The sequence below is a fragment of the Zalophus californianus genome, chromosome 4 (assembly GCF_009762305.2).
Source record: "Zalophus californianus isolate mZalCal1 chromosome 4, mZalCal1.pri.v2, whole genome shotgun sequence".
Lineage (NCBI taxonomy): Eukaryota > Metazoa > Chordata > Mammalia > Carnivora > Otariidae > Zalophus > Zalophus californianus.
Window position 1 is genome coordinate 40,091,536 of NC_045598.1, and position 22,267 is coordinate 40,113,802.

General features: G+C 42.7%; 1 protein-coding gene and 1 long non-coding RNA gene across 7 annotated transcripts in view; one reads left to right on the forward strand and one right to left on the reverse strand.

The window, feature by feature from the left end:
* Positions 1-416: 416 nt before the first annotated feature.
* LOC113939231 lies at positions 417-5,740 on the forward strand. Its single transcript, XR_003525173.2, has 3 exons — positions 417-543; positions 1,983-2,191; positions 3,079-5,740. It is a non-coding gene; the product is annotated as an uncharacterized LOC113939231 (long non-coding RNA).
* Positions 5,741-5,957: 217 nt separating this feature from the next.
* The window catches only part of FAF1 (Fas associated factor 1), a 489,041-nt gene continuing 472,731 nt past the window's right edge, over positions 5,958-22,267 (reverse strand). For all 6 annotated transcript variants that reach the window (XM_027624861.2, XM_027624896.1, XM_027624850.2 and 3 more), the window contains one exon: positions 5,958-6,217. Coding sequence is in view for 1 of the 6 variants with exons in the window: in XM_027624870.2 (XP_027480671.1) it covers positions 6,134-6,217 (84 nt within the window). In the remaining 5 variants the exon portion in view is untranslated. The remainder of the gene's footprint in view (positions 6,218-22,267) is intronic.

Sequence of the window (22,267 nt, forward strand, 5' to 3'; positions counted from 1 at the left end):
CCGGGGCCGGGGATGGGGCTCATCGATAAGGGGAAACAGAGCAGGCGTGAGCTTGGGGCTCAGATCCAGAGTGGATTCTCAGCTCCTCTCTACTAGCTGTGTGTCTCTGGACAGTGACATCATTTCTCTGAGCCTCAGTTCCCCTAACTGTAATATGAGGATATTAGTAGTAGCGACCTGGCGGAATACTTCTGAGAATGGCGAGGGGGCGACACTGTGCAGGGCTTACCAGGGTACTCAACAGGAATTCCTTTACCCTTTGTCTCTGCTGAGAAGAGAGTTGGTTTTGTTCCAGCTCCAATTAACTAGCTGCTTCAGTAACCACTGGGTGCATGACTGCTACGTGCTGACCCTGGGCTGGCTTGAAATAAACAGGTGATTATGACCTGGTCTCTGTCCTCACAATGTTCCCCGATGAGCAAGGTGTTGGAGATGGAAGTCACCACCTGCACACAGACATCATTTCTTTGTTGAAACTGAGTTAACGACGTCAAAATTTCCTGTGTGCTTACTATGTACTAGTCATTTTGCTAGGCCTTGAGGGTAAGAAGTGACTTAGACTCTTTGGAGGGCTCACAGTTTGGGGTGGGGGCAGGAAGAACATACTAGTTCAGAGTTACGATTCAGAGTGGTCCAGCGCTACGTACGGAAAGGGCAGCACAGGGCGAAGATTCTCGCCTAACTTGGAGGGTGTGGGAGGGTGTAGCAATGGTCAGGGAAACCATTTTGGAGGACATGAAGTCTAAACTGAAACTGAAGAATAGAGAGGTGGCAGGAGTCTGGTGGTGACAGAGGGGATAGTGTCCAAGGCCAGAGGTGATACAAAGCTGATGCTTTCAGAAGACAGCAGGTGACTCTGGATGTGTGTTGAGGGCATGGCTGGAGGTAGATGGGAAGGGAAGTAGGGGCCAGATGACAGGAGTTTTAAATGCTTGGATTTTATTTGGAGGGCAATGGTAAGCCTCTGAGGGTATGAAGGAATGGGTGTGGCATAGTGAGGCAGGGGTTTTAGAAAGCTCTTTCTGGCAGCTTCGTGGAGACTGGTCTCGAAGAGAGAGACTGGAGAAAGGGAGATCAATTAGGATGTGGTTTTATAACCCAGGTGAGGGACAACAAAGGTCTGAGGGAAGAAATGCCCATGGGATAATGGGTGAAGGAGCAAGGAATGGACTTTGGAGATGTCCCAAGAGGTAGAAGCTGCAGGATCCTTCTTAAAGTGTTGCATGTACTTAAAAATAAAAGGCATTGCTTAAAACCTGGGCCCTGACACCCTGGGGAATGATTCATTTTGGAGACCTGAATTCTCTATGGAAATGGGGCTTTACCCATTTTTGTATCCATCAACAGTTAAAAAACATTATTGTGATTATTGGAAATGCTTTGGTAAAAGGTCATACTTCTCCTGAAGGTGGTACTGCATTGACATAAACAGCAGGAGCTTTAGAGTCAAAGATCTGGGTCTCAAACTCTATTCCGCTCTTTATTAGCTGTGGAGCTCGGGCAAGTCACACTTCACCTCTTTGAGCCTATTGCTTCAAAATGGGGTCAAGATCATCCATTCGACAGGGTTGTTGTGGGGTTACACGAGGTCATGTATGTAATGCTCTGAGCACAGTACTGGGCACATCCTAAGTGCTCAGCAAGTTAGGTCTCTTCTTCCCTCCTTCCCATGATGCCCCAGGCTTAGCCTCTGGACACCAGTAACGGTGACACTTTGTGCAAGGCTCTTTAACCTTCCCTGGAGGGCCCCAGAGCAGTATTCTTGGACTTCTTGCATCTGCTTTTCACATTTCCTGTGTCCTCCCCCATAAACTGTCACTTGTCATTATTATCACCCACTCTCCTTTCCTTTTGTAATCCTGTGTGAGTTTGTAGACCAGATAATGGCTAACTGCTTTACCTGTTTACTAATTGTGAAATGTTAGTTCATTTAATCTTCACAACCTTATCAACCAAGTACTGTAATTATTTCCATTTTATAGCCCGAATGCAGAGGCACAAGAAGGTGAACTGACCTCCTGAGGGCACACTACCAGGAAGTGCAGGAGCAGCTTGGACCCAGGCAACATGGCTCCAGAGACCACGCTCTCGGCCACACGTTATATCACCTCTCAAAACTGAGAACCACAACTAACAGTGTGCAAACTAAGAGTTAACAGAATGAAGACTGGAGAGCAAGTCTCTTTTATTGGTATTTCCTTTCAGACCACACTTTCAAAATACAGCAGGGAGGAGCTGTAAGGCCAGGGCACTTGTTAGGGGTCATCTTCCAAAGCAGATTATTTGAGATGAGAGAGAAGCACTGAATGCAGAGGGAGGTTCAAGGAAGTCCAACTGTTGTATCTCCAACCCCCTCCTTTGGGGGTTGCAGCTTTCATTTAGATAAAAATGTGGCTTGATGAAAAGAATAGGCATATTCAACTTCCCAAATAGTCTGATGGTGTTTGCATGATGTAAATGGTGGTTCTGAATTTTCTGGCATCAATACTGCCCACTGAAAATCTGAAGAATACAGATTTTCCCTTCCAGAAAATTACATTTAACTTCTTATACACAACTGTGGGGGATGCCAAGATCCATTCTTGGACATGAAATTTAGAGATTCTTTATAGAAGAGCTGTGAACCTGAAAATCAGAGCCTAGGGCTCGAGTCCGGACTCTGGTCCTGACATTCTGTGTGACTTAGGCAAGCACTGCCCTTTGAGCCCGCACTGCGGTGCGCTGAGATGATGAGTGTAGAGGGTGTGGGAAACTGCAAAATGCTACCTGAATGTTATCAGGACACTGAGGCTCAGAGAGGTTACTCACCTTAAGGTCAAAGCTATAAAGTGGCAGAACCAAGGTTCAAACTGGAAGACACTAAAGTCTGTGTGTGTGTGTCTGTGTAGGTGAGAGAGAGAGAAGAGAAACGAGAGAGAGAAAAAAAGAGGAAGGAGAGGGAACGAGAAATGAGAGCGAAAGAAAGGAGAGATCTCCCTCCAATAATTTTTAAAAAGATCAAATGAGAGAATGCAGGTGAAAGGGTCACCCAGATTGTGAAGTGTGACGTGTATGTGATTACTCCTGCACTGAATTTAGGACTCCACGTCCCATCCATCTGGGGACCCGGCACTGGGTGGATGGGGAGCTGGGAGAAATGGCGGCAGCGTGTTCATCAGTGACGCTGCTCATGGAGACAATGAAGACCTGCTCTCCTATCCAAATGAACAACTTCTGTGATTTTGGGGAAATCTGTGAGTTCTGCAACATCTTTAAAACCCATCCCTTTGACCAGTATACTCAGGTCAGTATGTGTAGCTCTGGGATAGCAATTTTAATGCAAATGAAACTTATTTTATGTTTCTAATGTCACCAAATAAAACTTATAAAAGCCTAAATCCTATTCTCCTACATTAGAAAAAGAAAGATTTTATTTTATTTTAAACATCATAAAAGAACATCTTTTATGATGTTCTCATCCAATTCAGACTTTGGATGCTTACAATTCAGAGATGAACACCCGTGTGTCCCATAAAGCTATGGTACCAGACCATGGCAACATTTCGAACCAGAAACCTCTCCAAACTACACCTTCTCAAGGTCTGTGGGAAATTGTCAATACTTCCTTAATCCTGCAAACTAATGCTCCAAACATACAACTGATAATCCAAGGAACACAGAGGAATGAGCTGGAATGGAAGTGAGGATGACGGGGAGTCCTGGAACTTCACTGTAAACAGCTGGGCAGAAGAACACGGAGCCCATGTTCTGATTGACTCACTGAATCTGGCAGCTGGGATGTAAAGCCCAAGGAAGTTTAAGGGCAGGAGGAAGAATTGCCAAAGGACATTGCTATTTCTGTGATAGCAGAAGTTACTTAATAACTTCTCCTCTTGTGATAGCAAGTTACTTGATGTTTTTCTTGGAACCTAACTTTATGGAAGTCCCTTTAATGTTGTGCTTGTAAGAAAAAGCCCAAAACTGCTTTGGCCTCTGGTTCTGGAGCTCAGTAGACCAGAATGATGTGAGTGAACAGTAACAATTAGCTGAGGCCTTTCCCAGCAATGGGAGCCTACAGGATAGGATTTCATGAGACTGAACTAGGAGAATCTCTCAAGACAGGGTTGAAAAAGGGTGTGTAAACTTCATACATGTTCAAGAAGCATTTAATAACTTTTATGAAATCGGTTTCAGAGTAAAGTCCCTATCACTGGAATACAGAAGTGAAGCTGACAGGGCAGAACAATATGATGAAGTTAAACCCAAATCAGATGGAACAGGTTAACATGAAAGTAAATTCAGAGTCCTGTCTCTCCAACTCCCACCCATACTCTTGCTGCTGTTCCTGAGCATGGCCTGGGTTCAGGGCTATAGCTTCTGCATGGCAGCTAGGGTCTACCTGGAAAAAGAACTGGTGCCCTAGTGCATCTGTAGCATTGGAAATGACTGTCTTCGGGGCCACCAGGTTAGGAAGGTAGGTGTGGACCAAAAAAAAAAAAAAAAGGTGGGAGTAGAGCTGAACTCCCCCCATAGTGGGTCTCTTTTCCTTTCAGTCTCCCTGGGAGACCTCTGGAGCAGAGAAGGCCTGACCCTAAGCAGATGTAGGAACAAATCTCTTACGAGAGAATGTTCAGGGAGGTCCCTGGTCGGAACACCAGAGAAAAGACACAGGAGGAATTTTCCTGGCCAATATCCACTTCCTCGCAGCCATATCTTAGGCTTCAGTTAGAGTTTTCTGAGAACCCCTTGAATCGGGCCAGGGGAAAAACCCAGCACTTAGACTGTACTTTGGACAAATACAAAATGTCAAAATCCGAATCCCAAACCCTGGGATAGAGACCACAGGTGACATAAAAACAGATATGGAGGAACATTCCAAGACTAAAAAGAAATCATTGGCTGTGAAGGCATCAACAGTGCTTCCATGAACTAAACTTCAAAACCCAAATCCACAGATTAACAAAAATCCATATTTACTAAATCATTCCCAAATTATTATATGTAGGTTTAGGCAACACATGTCTTCTAAGCTAAGCTCCCAAGTTTGCTCTCTTAAATATATGAGGTCAGAATTTTCAGCCATGAAATCTCTTTCATTTGAAATGCAAATCTAATATCTAATACTGAAACGTTAAAAGAATGAAATAGTGGAGCAAGGTTTTACAATGGGGCTCAGAGTCCATGGGGTGACTGATCAGATTTTGGTGATAGACAAGTTGCTTAAAATACCAAGTAACAAGGTCCCAACACATGATGGAGCAGAGGGAGAGAAAAGCAGGAAGAGAATTGTGTTCGGTGTACACTGATGGACCAGCTATCTGGGAGCTGGTATCTATGAGGTTCGAACTGCCCAAATGCAAACCTAACAGCAGCTTCTTGCGTCTGGGCCAGATACCAAAGTCCTGGTACTGGTCCTTTTCACACTATCTCAACATTCACATAATGCACTTCAACAGTTTTCCACGCTGCACTGGAAGAGCAGATACCTCCTAGATGGAACCTGGAGACCCAAGGCAGCCACAGTAAATAAGTATCTTGCACATACATCAAATGCAGTCCTCAAACACAACCTTACATCTTAGTAAAGAAGTCAGAAAGTACCAACAAAAATGATAGGCTTTTTTTCCTACAACAATGTTTAATCTCCATGCTGAGAAGTCCCATTTGACTTTTTTCCCCATGCCTTTTAAAATTAGGTGACAAAGTAGAAATCCAGTTGTGAAAATAAAAAGGCAGAGGTGTATGAGCCCTGGCTCAATGAGACGTATCAAATACATAGCATCCTGGTGTCCCAGGGCAGACAGAACTGTCCTAGACAGTGTGGGGAAACGGCGGGCACTGGAGAGGTAAAAATTCTACTTCGTGGTCACTCACACTTGAACAGTGCATTAGTCATTGAATAAGGGCGAGGTGAAAGGGATAAAGGAGGGCTGCAGAGTTGTAATTCTCTATGAGGGTTGGGAACATATACTCGTGGATGGGAAATTTTAAGTAGCTATGTTTATTATTACTTTTTTCCAGCAATCTTGCAAGAGGCAGAAGTGTGACATTGAGTTGAGTGAGACGAGCGTGTAGGTGGGTTGGCGAGGAGCCCTTCTCTTGACGCAGGCCTCTGGCTTGTCAAGGAATGGCTGGTTCCACTGCTGGGCCATGTTTACTCTTTTGCTTCAAGGAAAAGGGTTTCTTGAGGGAACAACTTTACCTCCAATAGTGATTTATTTGGGTCCAGCTGGGTTACCTAAAAAGGAAGAAAACACATTTAAAAGATTGGAACAATCTCCTCATGGCGTTCGGGTCCTCCCTGTGCACACTGGCTCTCAGCCTGCTATGCAGCGGCCTCACCATTTCCAAATCTGTCATCTTATTAGATGCTCACAATAAACCTGGGACGTATGTGGTGCGATTTCCATCTTAGAACCGAGGACACCAGGGCTCAGAGAGGTCACAGCTCATAGGTTAGTGAAGAACTAGCATGTGACCACAGGCAGGCACAGCTTCAGGAGCCTGGACCTCTTCCTGGGCAGGTGGGAAGTCCGTGCCTCCTGCACAGCACGGCTTGGCCCACAGAACGGGAGCCTCTTAGGAAAGGGTACTGGCTAAACAACTGATTGGCATTCTTGGGGACCTCTGCTTCGTTAACTCCTGACAGCATGGGGGCACTTTTCTGCTTGGTAGGAAAAGAGCTAAGTCCTCGGGGCTGACCTTCTAGCTAAACCTTCCTGTAGTAAACTGGACAATGCCTACTCTACCATGCCCAAAGATGAATATCCTCCCCTGAGGAAGAGTCTCCCTAGGAAGCATATCACAATCTCCTTGTTGGTGAAGCGGGAGGATATTTAGTTTGAAAAAATAGTCAATGCCATAGTAAGACTTTCTATTTTAGAAATAAAAAAAAATCATTATTTAATAGTATGAACGATAGAGAGTAAAGCTAGACAAAATCTTGGCTCAGTTGGGAAATGCTAGTCATATAGGAATCCTAAAGTAGATTTATGACTCCTAGGCCAGGGGCAGGGATAGAGGATTTATGAATCTGAGAATGAGAGAAAGAAACAGTTTTTCTATTTATCAGAAGGGAGTATGAATTTTAAAAAGTTGAGAAATACTAGTTTAGTGGAAGTGACAATGGGCTTTGGAACCAGAAAGATTCCGGCTTAAGGGGCACACCTGGGTGGCTCAGTCGGTTAAGCGTCTGCCTTCGGCCCAGGTCATGGTCCCGGAGTCCTGGAATCGAGCTCTGTGTTGGGCTCCCTGCTCAGCGGGGAGTCTGCTTCTCCCTCTGCCCCTCCCCCTGCTCATGCTCTCTCTCTCCCCCCCACCCCCGCTGTCCCTCTCAAATAAATAAAATCTTAAAAAAAAAAAAAGATTCCGGTTTAAATCATAGCTGTGTTGGCTATTAGCTTTCTGGCTTTGGAGTTAATATCAACCACGCAGGACTGATGTGAGGATTAAATGAGAAAAAAATATACAATTAGCAGTGTCCAGCACAGAGCAGGTGTTCAATGATGGCTACCGTGTATGTGAATAACTAAAGATGGACAAACACACAGATAAATGGACAGGTCTGAGTGTGTGTGATGAGAGGCTGGGTAGTCTGCTACGTGAGATACAGGGACTCTGGGCCTGTGGTCCGCAGAGAATACACCATCTGAGGCTGGCAATCTTGTCCGCTGCTCAACTGAAGCCACACCTGATGAGATGGCTCCACTGTCTTCTCCTAGTCAAGGGAGATGAGGGCCTTGGGAGCCTAGTGTCACAAGCAGGCTGGAGAGCTGAAGGAGGAACACTATCTTCATCTTTGACTGTATCCAGATGGAAACCTGGTAGGCCCAGGGGGGTCATTAAGGAGACACATCAACCTCCAGAATCCTCTCTGCCTATACGGAACCCAGAGCAAAGCGGCTCTACTGGTATCTCTTGGGTTCTGGGCAGATGGGCAGGCAAGGCAGTAGGGAGGGCCCAGCCTGCTGTCTGTCTTCCAATGCACTGGGGGGCAAGCTGCTGGCAAATGTTTACCCACTTCCCCAATTAACGTACAATATTGCGCTGTCTCTTGTCAACAGAGACTCTGCTTCAGACTCGTTGGTATTTTCTAACCAGCTGCTTCCGCTATTGTTCTTAATTAACATGCCAGAGCTCTTCCGGCATCTTGTGCTTTGTTATTTGTGGTTTGTAAATATGATGTTTGTTGGGAGAAAACATAATCATAATAGTGCCAGAGCCTATGCACACCAGCAGAAATGCTATGAAGCAAAACGGGCAGGGAGGCTGGAGCCTCGGGCCCAAACTGCACCCTGCCTAAGCTGTCAACATCCAGGGTTAGAGGTTCAGAAAACTGTGTCCCAGGAAAGTTAAGTGATTTTCTCTGTCACTTTGGGTGAGACAGCTGGGACTTGAAAAGGAGGAAACTAGTTTTTTGAACACCTATTGCATGCCAGGGACTTCATGTTATTTCATTTAATTCCTGTTAACAACCATGCAAGGTAGGTAGAGATGGCAAAATTGAGGCTCAAAGTGGCTGCCACTTGTTTAAGGCCACGTGGTTAGTAGGGGTCTGTCTATACAATATAATGGTTAAAAAGACTGAAGCAAACTTAGATTCAAATCCCTGTTCTCACTTTACTACCTATAGACCTCGAAGTTTGATAACCACAGAGCCTAGGTTTCTCCATCTCTAAGATGAGGATAATCAGTTTCTCCTTCATAGGCTGGTGTGATGGTTAAACGGAGTGTTGGTAAAGCTTCTGGTACAGTGCTCAAGCCAGTACATGCTCAGTGAGTGGTAGCCATTACTGGCTGGAATGTTGCCTTGGAGAGGGGTCCTGGTCTCACTTCAAAGCTGGAGCTCTTTTCCTGAAGGCTCCTGGAGCGCAGGTCTGCACCGGGCTCCCTTTCTTATTTCTGCCCTGCTGCCCTGCTTGGCTAATGCCTCAATAACTAGAGACCCCCTTGGATAGTTTCAGTGAGGCCATGCTGAGCTACTTCACAGCAAACATGGCTGTTTGGGGGCTGTTCCTTCTGGTACCCCATCAGAAGCAATTGTTTTCTTCTTTGGAGGTCATTTTAGACAGAAATTTCAGAATGAACAAGGACAACCTCTGCTTCCATTCTTTTTTTGCCCGCATGGACAAAAAGGCTGTAGGGGAACCTAGGGGGATGAGGTTCTCCCCTGCAAGATGTGGCCATGCTGTGGAACCATCATGCTGTGCTCTGGGTCCCGTTCAAGAGGGAACTGAGAAGTGGTGGTGGTGGCTGCCGCTATAGGGAAAGGAGTAGCTGAAGGACTGCCAAGTAGATCAGACACGTTACGTGCAGCACCAGCGGGCAGGGCTGGGACCAGTGACATCACAGGGACACAGAATTCAGCTGGCCAGAAAGGACTCTTGAAGCTGCTCGTGTGCGGCTGTGCTACTTTCTTCTTCCTCCTTCTGTTCTGTTTTCTTCTTGTTCTTCCTAACCATCATCATAGCAGCAACTATCATTTATTGAGTACCTACCATGTAGCTTGAATCATGCTAAGTACTTTATATATATATTACTCTAACTAGTCTTCAAAAAAGCCAAATGAAGTAGGTATTGTTACTGCCATTTTATAGTTGAAGATACCATGGGTTATCATATCAAGGTGCAGATAGAATAAGATTTCACACTCAAGTCTGTCTGACTCCAAAGCTCACGCTAAACAGAATGCTTCTGGCTAACATGTCAGCAGGCTGCCTTGTGGCAGTGGAGGAGGGAGGGGTGGGGACAGTGAGTGCATTCTCTCTTGCCACTAGAAGCATTCAAATAAGGGCATATTTGAGAAGATCATGAAGATAAAGTAATGGCTAACATATAGTCAGCATTTATTTTGTACCAGGCATATTCCAAGCACTTTATATTTATAAAATAATTTAATTTGCATAATAACCTTCTGAGGTAGATACAATTATTATTCCCATTTTACAGATGAGAGAACTGACCCATGGAACACATTAAGTAACTTGCCCAAGGTCTCAAAGCTATTCAGGACAGAGCCAGGATGTGAATCTGGTTTTGGAATCCATTATGTTGAACTGCTAGAATATTCAGTCGGGGGTGTGACTAAGAGTAGGCTCCACCCAGAGAAAAAAGTCGGATGAGATGACCCTGAGGTTGTTTCTAACCAAGCTTCCAAGATAAAAGATCTTCACTTTAAGAATGGCAAAAGATCAAGGGTCAGGAAAAAAAAAAACCCTGAAATGTTTATAAAATACGAATACAAAAACCCAATCTTAGCTTGTGTTCTGCCATTTACCTGGGACTTTACTGAATTATTGACTCTCTAAATCAACAGAGAAACCTACCCTTTGGGACTCCTTGGGAGAGGAGGAGCATTCTCAGTTAAGAGGTCTGGCCTGACTTTGTCTCTGTTAGAAAAGGAAGGTCAATCACCTTGACATTTTATTCATTATACTTAGGGAACCTGAATGATATATTTTCTTATTAAATTAATACCTTAGCTATTTGGTTTTGTGAAACTTGTTTATGTTAGCAAAAATGGGACATATAGAACTATTCTTTCCGAGATCAATTGTCTTAGCAGTTGGAACTTTCATATACATCTTATTTCTATTACTTCCTTGGGCTTCAGTTCCTTTTTAAAAAAAGTCTAATATTGCTGCTGAGAAAAATGTGAATCAGTGTGACAGAATCTCATCCTATGTCATACCAAATAGAGCCCCAGAATGTTAGGGTGAGAAAGTTCCTTAAATGCCAAAAGTCCAACCCCTTCATTTCACAGGTTGTCCTCCTGAGGCTCACAGAGGTCAAGTGACTTGGCCCAGGTCACACAATTAAGAGGCAGATGTAGTACTCTACCCCAGAGTTTCTGACTTCCATTTTGGGGTTCTTTCTAGAAAGCACACTATTCTGCCTCTCACTTAAAAAAAAAATACCTGAGCATAAATATACTACTACTACTAGGCTGGGGGCTACCTGAGAGCAAGAGCTGAGTGATACTAAAAATAATAGTAGCAGCAATATATGCATAGTACTTTATAGTTTGTACAAACATTAACTCACGGTCATATAGCATAGATATTATTATCAGTCCTTGTTATTTTACTTAATTTTGCTGAAGTAATGCTTTTATTTTGAAGTTGAATAAACGTTAAGTTCGAATCTAATATTTTCACATTTAGGAAAAAATGCTAGGTTCAACAAATGGTGCTGGAACAACTGAACACTGACATGCAAAAAAAAAAAAAGGATCTAGATGCAGAACTTACATCCTTTCCAAAAATAACTCAAAATGGAGTATAGACTTAAAAGTAAAACACAAAACTATAAAATTCCTAGAAGATAACATAGGACAAAACCTAGATGACCTTGGGAATGGCTTTGATTTTTTAGATATAACACCAAAAGCACAATCCACAAAAGAAATAATTGATAAAGCTGGACTTCATTAAAATTAAAAACTTCTGCAAAACACACTGTCAAAAGAATGAGAAGACAAGCCATAGACAGGGGAAAAATATTTGCAAAAGACATATCTGATAAAGAATGATTATCCAAAATATACAAAGAATTCTTAAAACTCAACAATAAGAAAATGAACAATCCAATTAAAAAATGGGCCAAAGATCTTAAAGATACCTTATCAAAGAAGAGCTACTTCAGATGGCAAATGAATATATGAAAAGATGCTCCACCACATCATATGCTATCAGGGAAACACAAATTAAATAACAATGAGGTACCACTACACGCCTATTAGAATGGCCAACATCTAGAACGCTGAAAACACCAAATGCTGGTTGAGGATGTGGAGCAACAGGAACTCTCATTCACTGCTGGTAGGAAGGCAAAACGGCACAGTACTGTGGAAGACAGGTGGTTTCTTACAAAACTAACCCTATTCTTACTATATAATCCAGTAATCATACTCCTTGGTATTAACCCAAAGGAGCTGAAAACTTATGTCCACACAAAAATCTGCACACAGATGTTTACAGCACCTTTATTCATAACTGCCCAAAACTTGAAAGTATCCAAGATGTTTTTCAGTAGGTAAACAGATAAATAAACTGTGGTGCATCCACACAATGGAATATTATTCAACACTAAAAAAATGAGCTATTAAGCTATGAAAAGACATGAAGGAATCTTAAATACTAAATGAAAGAAGTCAATCTGAAAAGGCTACATATTGTATGATTCCAACTATATGACATTCTGGAAAAGAAAACTATGGAGATAGTAAAAAGATCACTAGTTCCAGGGGTTGGAGTGGGGAGAGGGATGAGTAGGCAAAGCGCAGAGGATTTTTAGGGCAGTAAAAATACTTTGTGTGATACTATAATGATAGTTATATGTCATTATCCATTTGTCCAAACCAACAGAATGTAAGAGTAAACCCTAATGTAAACTATAAACTGAGTGATAATGATGTGTCAATGTAGGTTCAGCAGTTGTAACAAATGTACGACTCTGGTGAGGGATGTTGACAACAGGGAATGTTGTTAATGGGGGAGGCTACACATGAAAGGGAGTATATGGGAACTCTCTGTACTTTCTGCTCAATTTTGCTGTGAGCCTAAAGCTGCTCAAAAAATATAAAGTCTTTAAAAAACATGCTAGGTTGCATTTTTTTTTTTTAACATTCCCAAGGTATTTTAACAGCTTATGAAGGAAATGCACTGCAGTAGTACTTGGAAATCATGCATTTGGAATTAGCCACACTCTGTAGATTAGGAAATGAGACCTAGAGATTGTGTTTGCCTATGATAGCATAAACGTTAGAGGCAGAACAAGAACCCAAGCCTTCTGACTAGTTTCCTAATGCTTTTCATTATAACTCCCCCATCTCCTTCAAGGGGCTTAATTGTGTTCTTTCTCACTCCATGAGTTACAGCCTTCAGGTTCAGTGTGTGGAACTGGGAGGCAATAGACCACCGGTGGTTTCTCAAATGTATTCTTGCTTTTAGAGTAAAATTTGCATTTCAGAAAATTCCATCATCTCCAAGGGGAGAAAAGCTCTATTCTCATATTTTCTGTAGTACTTGGCTGCTCCTCTCTGGGCGACCAACACCACCACTTTCTAGACTGTGCTGTGTGGTGGAAGCACTGCGAGCAGATGGAGTCTTGCACAGTCTGAACCCCCCAGGAGCAGCCCTTTGCTACACTGGTGGAAAATTTACAATCCTTTTGTAGTTCACACAGAGAGCAAACACTAGAATCTCATCCATACCCCTTCTTCCTCCTTTTCTCTTCCACAGATGTGAAAGACAATTAGATCCCATCATCTACAACAGACAGACAGACCATGCAGCCTCTACAAGCACTCACTCACCTTTCAGCTCTCAGCAAGCTCCCCCTCCTCTATATTCCTTTGTACCGATGGCTAAGGCTGTATATTATCTAATGCTGTCAGGATGTAAAAGGCCAGAATGTACAGGTTCTAGTTCTGGCTCTAGTGGTGCAACTTTGGATAAGTCACTTTTCTTCTCTACACTTTAATTTTTGCATTTTTTAAAATGCGGGGGTTAATCATTCAAAGGTGTCAATTGGACTGCTGTTGGGCTTTGGAAATAGAAACACTTGGGTTCAAATTCAAGCTCTTGGCCATGTCAGTAAGATGCTTAGAGCTCCAGCTTCCTTCTCTACTGGGTGAAAGGTTGTTGTAGGGATTAAAGTAGCCATCATGGAGTCTCACACATGGCAGCTATTATGACTCAATGTCTTATTTATGTCTTAGTAGATGTCATTTGTATGGTGTGAGATCTCCAATGACCTAGGGAGAGAGCCTTGGGTTGGATTCCATTGCTAAAACTTCCTAACTCTCTGATGACCATGGATAAGTTACTTAATTTTCTGGTTCATTGTTTATTTATAATATTGAGACATTTTTACCATCCAGAGTTGCTGTGAAGATTTAATAAGATGAAGCTTATAACCATGAAGAATTTCATACTCATGCTTCCACACGGAGGGGACTCTGGGACTCTGGGATGCTCTCCCCATCTCTCACACGGGGTGAGATGAAGACCTATCTGTTTGGTGAGTGTGGGTGAAGAATCTAAGCTCAGCCCCTTCCTTTCCCTTTTCTGGAGCCAAATCTACTTCTCCAGTTGTAGACCAAGGACTTCGTGGGCAAGTCTGTCAATTTAGGGGCAAGGAATATATCAGTAAGCCCCCTGGCTGCAGATCCCAAACCACAATCTCTGATCAACTTTCTCAGTAACAAACATGGTATTTGTATTCCCCCTGAGTCAAATGTCTTTCAGTTGGTCTTATGTCTTTTAATTCATCTTGAACAAGTTAAGTGAAGGGGTATTATTTAAATGACACTTAAAACCCCAAATACCCCTATAGCACTAAACAAGTGCTTAACAATTATGATTTGATGTAACTTGATGTAAGGGTCACAGATCTTTTTTTTCTCAAAGTCTATTCAGCCTTGATTAGAAGATGAGTCACCCAGTCAGGGCATTAATCAATTCTAAATACATTTCCCACCCATAAAGCCACAACAAAGCTTGTTCTTAAAGACATACTTCTTTAAATAAGTTATCTGAACACAAAATGAATGTGCTCACAAACTTCCTTTAGAGAATGTGTACATAACAATGATTATTGTTTTATAGCTCTCACAGTACCTTCATATATTTTATCTAAACCCCAGAGCTATTCTAAGAGATTGGACTAATTTATTCTCATTTTAATAGATGAGAACACCAAAGCTCAAACAAGGACATTACTTATGGTCATACAACTAGAAATTGGTGGAGCTCACATTTGAACCCACATCTTCTCAGTTCAAATCCTGAGCTCTTTCTACCCTAGGAGGCAGCACAAAGGTGTTGCTTATGTAAATTCCCAAATTATACTGAAGCTGAACATATATATATCGATATATATCTGCTTTTGCTTCTGTTCAAAATTAGCATTTACTTTGAGCATGGGAGAACTAATCTTTTTTTTTTTTAAAGATTTATTTATTTATTTTAGAGAGGGAGAGAGAGAGCGGGGGGGGGGGCAGAGGGAGGGAGAGAGAGAGAGAGAAAATCTCAAGTGGACTCCCTGTTGAGTCCGCCAAGTGGGGAACCCATGACCCTGAGATCATGACCTGATCAAGGGGTAGATGCCTAACCGACTGAGCCACCCAGGCGCCCCACAACTAATCTTTTTGGTATGCTAGGAGTAATCCATTCTGTTAATTGCTGAATTTAAAAATGCGTATTAAATACCACAAGTTTAAAAAATAATCATTAATGTCATCACTACCAAAAAAGTTACCATTTATTTGGCATTTTATAAGTGCCATATGCAATACCAGTTGTTCTATATATTATCTAATTAAATTGTCGTAACAATCCTATGAGAGAAGTACTCCTGTTATTCCCACTTTATAGATGAATTCTATTCTCTGAGGTCAAAAGTGGTTAAGGGATTTGCCCAGGATTACACAAGCAGAAAAGATAAGGCTAGAATTTACACCCAGGTTTGTGAACTTCCAGACTACATCTAATGCATTCCTCTTCGTTGCCTCTTAACCTCTGATCCTACTTCTAAAAGGAGAACAGTTAATGTTCCCTTGAGCATAAAAAAAAGCATGCACTCTGCAGATGTATCATAGCTCATGGCCCTGGTGTGGTATGAGCTTTGTTGTTCCCCACAGGAACACAGGATACCTTTTGTTACTGTCAACTTGGTCCTAATAGCTAACTGTCCATATTCTTTAAATACCTCTTGATGAGCTGGGAATCCCTGAAGAGGTCACTTATACCCACAAAGTATCAGAGAGAGAACTTAAGAACTGATCTGCTGGTCATATGCTGGTCAGGGTGTGAAAAGGCTTTGGTAACTATAAAGTCTTTTGCAAACATAAGGGATTATTCATCATCATCATCATCATCATCATCATCACCAAGCACAGCAATGCCAGTTTTAGCTCCTAGCAACATCTCCTCGTGGTAATGCAACCCCAAAAGGAACTTTCAATCTGGAAGGGTCCCACTATGTGACTACGCTATAGCTTATTTCCATCCCAGCTTCCTGTGTAGTTGCTGGACCAATATGTCTCCTTGGATCACAGGAAAGAAGCAGCACTTGGGCAAGAGTTTCCAGAAAACAATGACAGATGCTCCTCTTTTCATTACTAAACTGTGGCAGAGTAACTGATGTGCTACAGAGTGAGGCCGGGTGGGCTTCTGCAGTTGCGAAGAATACAGTCCTACAAGACATTTTCTTTCCTTTTTTTTTTTTAGATGGGAAGGGAGAATGAAAGAAAAGTTAAAGGAAGACCAAAGGGAGAGAAGACTCAAGTGGCAAAGGGATAAAAATTATATCTTGTAGGTTGCCATATCTGTTCTTTGTTTTATCACATTATAGTAATGGTGGCAGTTGACCATTTTCTGGGAGCTTACTGGGTGCTAATTCTTCTAAGTGGTTCACAAGCACTACACAACCCTGTGAGGGAGGTGCTATTACCTCCACTTTAAAAATGAGAAATAGAAGCTCAGAGAGATTAAGTAACCTGCCTAAGACTGCACAGGCAGGAAGTGGCAGAACAAGGACCTAAAATTGGGTCTGGCTCCAAAAGTCTGTTTTTTTTTTTTTTTTTAAAGATTTTATTTATTTGACAGAGAGAGAGAACTCAAGAGAGGGAACACAAGCAAGGGGAGTGGAAGAGGGAGAAGCAGGCTTCCCGCGGAGCAGGTAGCCCCATGCGGGGTTTCGATCCCATGGGATCGTGACCTGAGCTGAAGGCAGGTGCTTAACGACTGAGCCACCCAGGCACCCCAAAAGTCTGTGTTCTTCATCACCATACCAGGTAATATTAGTATTGTAGTCATACACTATTCTAAGTCTCTTGCTTGGAAAGACCATCCCCTTCATATAACTGAAGCACATATCTCCCCCAAACAGAGTGTATTACTATGTCAGGCATTTGGACAAATGTCTAGCTCAATTATCACAAACCTGTGATTGTTAGAACTGGAGGGGATTTTAATTATTTATTTATTTTTTATTTTTTTGAATTTTTATTTATTTGAGAGAGAGAGAAAAAAAACAAGCACACAGAGGGAGAAGCAGACTCCCTGCTAAGTGGGGAGCCCGACGTGGGGCTCAATCCCAGGATCCTAAGATCATGACCTGAGCCGCAGGCAGACGCTTAACTGAGTGAGCCACCCAGGTGCCCCTGGAGGGGATTTTTAGAGGTTATCTCTGTAACAGATGGGGACAGAAAAGTCCAGTGAGGGAAAAGAACTTACCCTAGATTACTTAACATTCACAGCAGATGTGGGACCAAATCTAGATTCATTCTCAGCCTGTGCCTTTAGACAGGCTTTTTAATGAGGACACCAACTCTAAAGTGTTACTAATGTCAAAATGACCTCAAACTTGGCATACTGTCAGGGAGACCCTGAAGACCAAATGAAAGATGTGGCCCTCTCCTTGCCCTGGTATCCTTGATAGTGGCTTTGGTCACTACACTATTAAACAACAGTGTTGAGGGGGAAAGCTCAGAGAGAACAGAGAGGCTTCTATCAAGATGAGTAGCGTGGGGGGTGGAAAGGAAAGCCTCTTTAGTCTAGAAACAGAAGATCCAAGTGTGCAGAGTGAATGTAAAAAGCAGAAAAAAAGTAAAAGAATAGCATAAAAAAATGAGAACATGCATGTGTCTTCATTCTGGGAAGACAGTTCCCAAGATTAGTCCCTCTTGGGCTCTGGAAGACATGATTTCAAGTACATAAAAGGAAGTCCTACTTTACAGAATGGTTTGCAAGCTCACTGTCCCTGAAAGCATAATAAATGGAGGTACAGGCAAATTCATGAATGAGGATTCTATGGTGTGGCAAGAGAAATCTATGCAGATTAGCCCCAGTGGTGTGCCAGGATGCCAGCTTCCTCATCCCTTAAGGCAACTAGGATCCTCAGGGCTGGGTTGCCTCTAACCCTGAGCAGCTTAGTGTGGTTACTCCAATGAGGCACACAAACATTTTCAATGTGTGCAGTGACTTGCAAAAGGCTGGAAGCATTGGTCTGGGGCACATGCCTCACTTTCAGGGGCTGATATCATGGAAGGCAGAGAGGTCCTTGTATAAACAGTTTCTAAGATGCCTCTGATAAAAGACTGGTCTATAATGCTACCACTGTGTTTGGAGAGAAACCTGTTAACTGGTCAAGTTCAGAACTGTTACCTCAGCGTAAAAACCTTCTGAAAAACCCTAATTACTGTTTTCCTGACAGTTTCACCACTAGGCCTTTAAGTGCTAATTAGAGAGGCAGTAAGAAAAAGCACTGGTGGGTTTTGAATTCTAGTTCTGCATGTATGCTCTTAAGCAAGTCATTTAACCTCCAGAAGACCCAAATTTTTCATCTGCAAGCTGGTGACAACATCACCCACCACCTAACAGGTTCTAATGGACCATTTCCCTCTTTCTCTCTGGGTCTCTCTCTCACACTGTCACTTGAGAGAGTTGAACAAAATGTCTGATCCTGCCTCTCTCCTACTTAAAATTCTTACATGATTCCTTTCTACAACAGGATAATCCCCTTTTGCTTTGGCCTCATTTTCCCAATTTGTAAATGGATGGTGTTTCTGGCAAGGCTTATAGCACAACCATAATGAAAGACATAGCTGGAAAGACAGTTTGGAGATAGATCATGAAGGGCTTGAATGTCTTATTAGGTTTAGTTTGAACTTTTGAAAAAAATTTTCTCCCTGGCTTCAGAGGGATCTGAAGTGGCATGCTCGGCGTGCTCTTCAGGCAGAGTGGCTAGGGGGAAAGTGAGCATTTTGAATGCATTTTAGTACTCAAGCAGGGCCACATGAGCTGGTGTGTGCGTAACTCTGCACGCAAACGCCGCTCAAGAGCTGGAGCTTTGAACAGGAGTTAAAAGAGTTGAGTCCCTAACGACATACAAAAGACTTGCCGGTGTGATTTATTCTGATGTATTTACTTATCCAATTACCAAAACAGCAGGAGATCATTAAATTTTCTAGTTACCAGATGCAGCACGTTCAATATCTTAAATGTTACCAAGGCTCTCTCTGAGCTATTTTGATATTACATTTCATCTGCCCAAAAGCTTATGAAACTGGAAGGCAAGAATCATGAACAGAACAGGTGTTTTCTTTGAAGGTTGGTCCAGCAGGCGCCTGTACAAAACCAAACTTATACCAGAAATTCTCAGACTCTTCTGGACTTAAGGAAAAGTACCATGATGAGAAATAATTATTTAGGAGAGAAGATGCTAAGGAAGTGGTACTTGAAGGTGGCTGGGGATATGTATTTTACCTAGCCAGACTTTCTTCATGCTCATTTCCTGTCAGTTCAGTCCTTATGTCCACAGAAGTTCAGGGCTCAGTGTAGAGGAGGAGAGAAGGGAACAAGCACCCTTTGAGAGACTCCAAACCTGGCCCCTAACTCTAGCATACAGCTTCTAACTATCTGTGTGATCTTGGGCAAGTCACTTTTCCTCCTCTGAGTTTCCTTCTGTTAAATAAGGATGTTGTAATTAAAAACAAACAAACAAACAAATAAATAAGGATGTTGTATCCGATGTACCCTTAGATACCTGCGAGGAGCATCTACACAGCTTGTCTTCCACTGCGCTTTACACGAATGTCTCCTGGATAAGACTGAGAAACTTAAAGGAACTGTGTGTTTCCTCTATTTCCAGCTTCCAGAAAAGAACCTAGTGCATTATATGCTTTCAATAAATGCTTGTTGAATAAATAATCAAACCAGAGATGTACATCATGGAACATTGAAAAATACAGAGCAAGCCTCTATTAACAACATTTGTAAAGTTAGGCGGCAAAATAGATGTTCTATTTTCTTTTGAAAAAATACATCAAATAAGTGATATCTGGGGCTAAATGTTTTGAAAGGGTGGTGGTGGCTTAGCCCCAACACTCTTTCTCTAAATACTATCCCCTCACAGACCTTATGCTCTAGCCAATTAGAGCAGTTTGTTATTCCCCAAATATGTCTGATACTTCTCTCTGAACCGTTGCTTATGTTGTTTCCTCTACTGGACTGTCCCTCCTCCCCAGTTCCATCTGTTGAAACTTCTATATCCTTCAAGGCTCATCTCAAATGCTACTTCATCTACAAAACCAGGCCTAAGTGACAGAGCCTAAATTAATCCCATTCTTTGGTTCCTTGTAACAGAGTTAATCGTAAGTGGCATCTTCTCCCATTCACTGGGCCATGGGCTCCTGGAACACAGAGGCCATATATGTTTATTGTGGTCTCTCCCTCAAGTGCCTATTCTACACATGCCCTGCATGTGGTCAGTCCACATCTGATGCACTAATACCTCTAGGGTGGTTGCCAACGTCTGTTGGCAGACTTAAGATCAGTGTCTGAACTGAAATGTAGACACTGGCAAGTTGACCTTTTCCTTTGCTAAACCAGCACTGCTGTACTGTACTTGTACTTGACCAGGCAAGGCTACCCATTTCTGGAGGATCTAGCTCAAAGGATCAGCTACAGTCTCACGCCGAGTTATTTGTCTGTTGTGCTTCTCAGGTTTGTCTATGAGTCTGTCTCTCCAGTTAGGTTAAATTCTGAGGGCACAAAATGAGGTTTCACTGGCTATCTGTCCTCAGAGCCTAGTGTGTATTGCTGTAAACAGTGTGAATTCAACAAATGTTTGTTGAAAGACTGACCTACTGAATGACTGAATGGGGGTTCCCCACTCCTCCCAGGAGTGTCCACCAATCCAAAGAAAGGGAGTCAAGAAGAGCCGTACTCCCAGGCCCCTTCACCCTAGTCTCATTGCAACAGCAGGCAGAGCTTGTCAGTAATACCATTAACAGGTCACCCTAGTGGTCCCCTGGCTCTGGACTCTGGCCCTTGCCTCAGTCAGTCCTGCTGCACAGACAGAGAGACTGACAGTAAGTTTGCATCAGTTGTCCTTTCAGAAGGGACAGATTTTTCCCTATTTAAACTGCTGTTGGAATTGGCTAATTAGAAGGATTTAAAAAATCTTAATACTCTAAACAGAGAAAACTGGTTCTGAATTATTAAGGAACATTTTCAATGCATCTGAATAACCTTAAGTGACTCAGCTGCCACCTGATCCTAAGCTCTGGCTCAGATAAATAAATGTGAAATATTGTCAAAGCCCCAGCTTATAGGAGCCTCCAGCTACAGTAAATAAAAGCTTAAGTCCCCATAAACTGCCTGGGACAGAGAGATTCTCATATAAAAGGAGAGAAGACAATCTTGAATAAAGCCAGTACGACCAGAAAGCCAATGGTTTTGCTCTAGTTTTCAGAATAGCGCTGTCAACAGGGCAGGTATTATCTATATGCAGGTCATTTAATCATAGAGTCACATAGTGTCAGAGCTGAAAGAAGATTAAGAAAGCACTTATTTTAATCTCTTCATATTTCAGATGAAGAAAATAAGACCCAGAGAAGTATGTACCTTGCTTGAAATCACACAACAAATGGCTGAAAGAACTGAGATTCGGCCCCGGATGCCTGGCTCCCAGGTTAGTTCCCTTCCTAGTCTATCACACTCTTCTGAGAATGTCCTGCTGGAGATGTCAAAATGAGAGGCTAGCAACTGGCTGTTAACAAAAACACCTGAAAATTTTAACCAGATGGGTGACTTCTAGAGCTTAAATTCCAGAGATACCATGGTTCCCCCCAAAGACTTTGGAGTTCTCTTCCATGACTGCGCAGGGGGAGGGGGCAGGGAGAAACGTGGAGGTAGGGGGAGAGACACAGAGGGAAACCAGGAATAAGTGAGGGTGAATGTCACTATACTGTAGTCCTTCTCTTGCCTCTGCTCAAGCCACGAGGATACCATGAGCTTCTGTCTGGTGAGATGGAAAATACAAAAGCAAAAACCAAATAAAAACAGTGGATGCATGAATGAGTAGGAATACTTCATTTCTTTTCATTTATTTACTAAACAAATATCTCCTGAGTGTTTACTACAATGTTGGAATCTGCGCTAGGCACTGGGACACAACAGTGAACAGGCACTATCTCTGTCCCCAAGCAATGGAGAACCTGGGACAGGATGAAGACAAGAAATCAGCCCACTGCAATTCAAACCAGTAAAGGGCTATGAGAGGGAAGAGGTTCAGCGGGGGGCACGGGGGAGGTAAGCACCTCAGTCCCAGGGTGCCAATTAGCTCCTTATTTCTCCTCCTTCCTTGACTCATTCTAATATGCACAACTGTTTCCTACAATCGAATTAACAATTTTTCTGACTTATACACATAATAATTCAGTATTAGTTGCCCACTATGTGCCAAGCACAGTACTAGGGAATACTCAAATAAATTAGAC